Here is a 2759-nt window from a genome sequence, read left to right as displayed (position 1 = left end):
TGATAGTATATAGATGTCAATGTTATTTTCTCAATTCGTCCCCCTGCTTCCCCTGATGTGTTCACAAGTCCATTCTCTACATATGCATCTCTATTTCTACACCTCAGATAGGTTCATCTGTATCATTTTTCTAGATTCCATATATATGCATTAATGTGCAATATTTATTTTTCTCCTTCTGACTTACTTCACTCTATATAACAGGCTCTAGATTTGTCCACCACCCTTCAGTTGACATAAATTAGTTCCTTTTTATGGCTGAATGATATTCCATTGTGTAAATATACCACAACTTCTTTATCCATTCATCTGTCCATGGACATCTAGGTTGCTTCCATGTCTTGGCTACTGTAAATACTGCTGCAATAGACATTCGGGTACATGTGTTGTTTTGATTTATAGCTTTCTCAGGTTATATACACAGTTGTGGGATTGTGGAGTCATATGGTAGTTTTATTTCCAGTTTCTTTTAAGGCATCTCTACACTGTTTTCCATAGTGGCTATATCAACTTACATTCCCACCATATATTCATTCTCTATCATTGAAATGAGACTTTGGGGACTTTTGCTTTTTAGCACCTTTTACTCATTGCCTAGACAGTGCTTAAAAACGATAGACTTTGTATTAGATTCTTGAATTACATTATGAAATTCTCATTAAAAGTGCAAAACTCATGACCCTTATGGTAAAAGCTAGTTGGGAAAAAAATTCCACATTATGTGGGGCACAAAGATACCTTCCATGGGGTTATACAAAATACACAAAATATCAAATTAATATTTGACAACAAAATATAAATTTGAAGCACCATTTTGAATATGTAAGTAATACAAGTCTGTGTGAAAATTAGCCATGTTATAGCCTTTCTTTTCCAGAAGTCACCTTCCTGCATGGAACCAGACAATGATACGCAACTTCTAGAATTTCTCCTTCTGGGACTTTCAGAGAAAGTAAAAGTACAGCCCCTCATATTTGGGCTTTTCCTCTCCACGTACTTGATCACTATGTTTGGAAACCTGCTCATCATCTTGGCCATCACTTCAGATGCCCACCTGCACACACCCATGTACTTCTTCCTCTCCAACCTGTCCTTTGTGGACATCTGTTTCACCTCCACCACCATCCCAAAGATGCTATGGAATATCTGGACACAAAGCAAAGTTATCAGCTATAAAGAATGCATCACACAGATTTATTTTCTCATCCTCTTTGCAGTGTTGGACATCGTCCTCCTGACCGTGATGGCCTATGACCGCTTTGTGGCCATTTGTCAACCTCTCCACTACACAGTCATCATGAACCCCCAGCTCTGTGGACTACTGGTGCTGATATCTTGGATCATAAGTGTCCTGAATTCTTTGTTACAAAGCTTAATGTTGTTGCGACTGTCCTTCTGCACAAACATTGAAATTCCCCACTTTTTCTGTGAACTCAATCATATGGTCCAACTTGCCTGTTCTGACACATTTCTTAATAACACAGTGATGTATTTTGCAGCTGTCCTGCTGTGTGGTGGTCCCTTCTTTGGTATCCTTTGTTCATATTCTAAAATAGTTTCCTCTATATGCAGAATCTCATCTGCTCAGGGGAAATATAAAGCATTTTCCACCTGTGTGTCTCACCTCACCATTGTCTCCTTATTTTATTGTACGATGCTTGGAGTGTACCTTAGCTCTGCAGCTACCCACAATGCACACTCAAGTGCAACAGCCTCGGTGATGTACACAGTCATCACACCCATGCTGAACCCCTCCATCTACAGCCTGAGGAATAAAGACATGAAGAGGGCTCTGAAAGCATTGTTTGTGAAGGGAAATATATAAAGGCCAATTGTTGTAAAAACGAAGAAATACCCAAGATTGAAGAGGTCAAAGCCTCGGAGTCAAATATTGTGACTGTTTGATCAGACTACGAAAGCAGAACTTGCTACTTTTATTTTCTTAACTTTCCATTTCTTTGACTTCAACCTTTCTATCTTAACTTGTAGCTCATTTTAATAAGCTTTCTTCTTCCTTTGATATCCAGCAAATTTTCCCTTGTTTTATATTTTTTAATTTATTTCTTTTATTGAAGGACAATTGCTTTAGAGAATTTTATTGTATTCTCAACATGAATCAGCCTTAGGTATACATATATCTCCTCCCTTTTGAACCTCTCTCCCATTTCCCAGCCCATTCCACCCCTATAGGTTGATACAGAACCCCTGAGGCATACAGCAAATTCCCACTGGCTATCTATTTTACATATGGTAAAGTAAGTTTCCATGTTACTCTTTCCATGCATCTCACCCTCTCCTCCCCTCTCCCCATGTCCATAAGTCTATTCTCTATGTCTGTTTCTCCATTGTTGGCCTGTAAAAAAAATACTTCAGTACCATTTTTCTAGATTCCATATATATGTGTTACAATATAAAATGTATCTTTCTCTTTCTGACTCACTTTACTCTGTATAATAGGTTCTAGGTTCATCCACCTCATCAGAACTGACTCAGATGTATTCCTTTTTATGGCTGTGTAATATTCCACTGTGTATATGTACCACAACTTATTCATCCAATCATCTGTCAATGGACATCTAGGTTGCTTCCACGTTCTAGCTATTATAAATAGTGCTGCAATGAACAATGGGATACATGTGTCTTTTTAAATTTTGGTTTCCTCAGGGTGTATGCCTAGAAGTGGGATTGCTGGGTCATAAGGTGGTTTTATTCCTAGTTTTTTAAGGAATCTCCATACCGTCTTCCATAGAGGCTGTATC

The 2759-nt window shown here is 38.2% G+C and overlaps 1 protein-coding gene across 1 annotated transcript; it reads left to right on the top strand.

Moving 5' to 3' along the window:
• Positions 1-892: 892 nt before the first annotated feature.
• Positions 893-1825, top strand: LOC138441675 (olfactory receptor 7A17-like). Its single transcript, XM_069592772.1, has one exon. It carries the CDS (start codon positions 893-895, stop codon positions 1823-1825), a length of 933 nt encoding a protein of 310 aa, XP_069448873.1.
• The last annotated feature ends 934 nt before the right edge of the window (positions 1826-2759 follow it).

This window comes from Ovis canadensis, chromosome 5, assembly GCF_042477335.2.
Source record: "Ovis canadensis isolate MfBH-ARS-UI-01 breed Bighorn chromosome 5, ARS-UI_OviCan_v2, whole genome shotgun sequence".
In the NCBI taxonomy this organism is placed as follows: Eukaryota; Metazoa; Chordata; class Mammalia; order Artiodactyla; family Bovidae; genus Ovis; species Ovis canadensis.
This window is presented reverse-complemented; position numbering and strand designations above follow the sequence as displayed.

Bases quoted from the DNA above. Each gene is read 5' to 3' on its own strand.
- LOC138441675 (XM_069592772.1), top strand. From the start codon at position 893: ATGGAACCAGACAATGATACGCAACTTCTAGAATTTCTCCTTCTGGGA.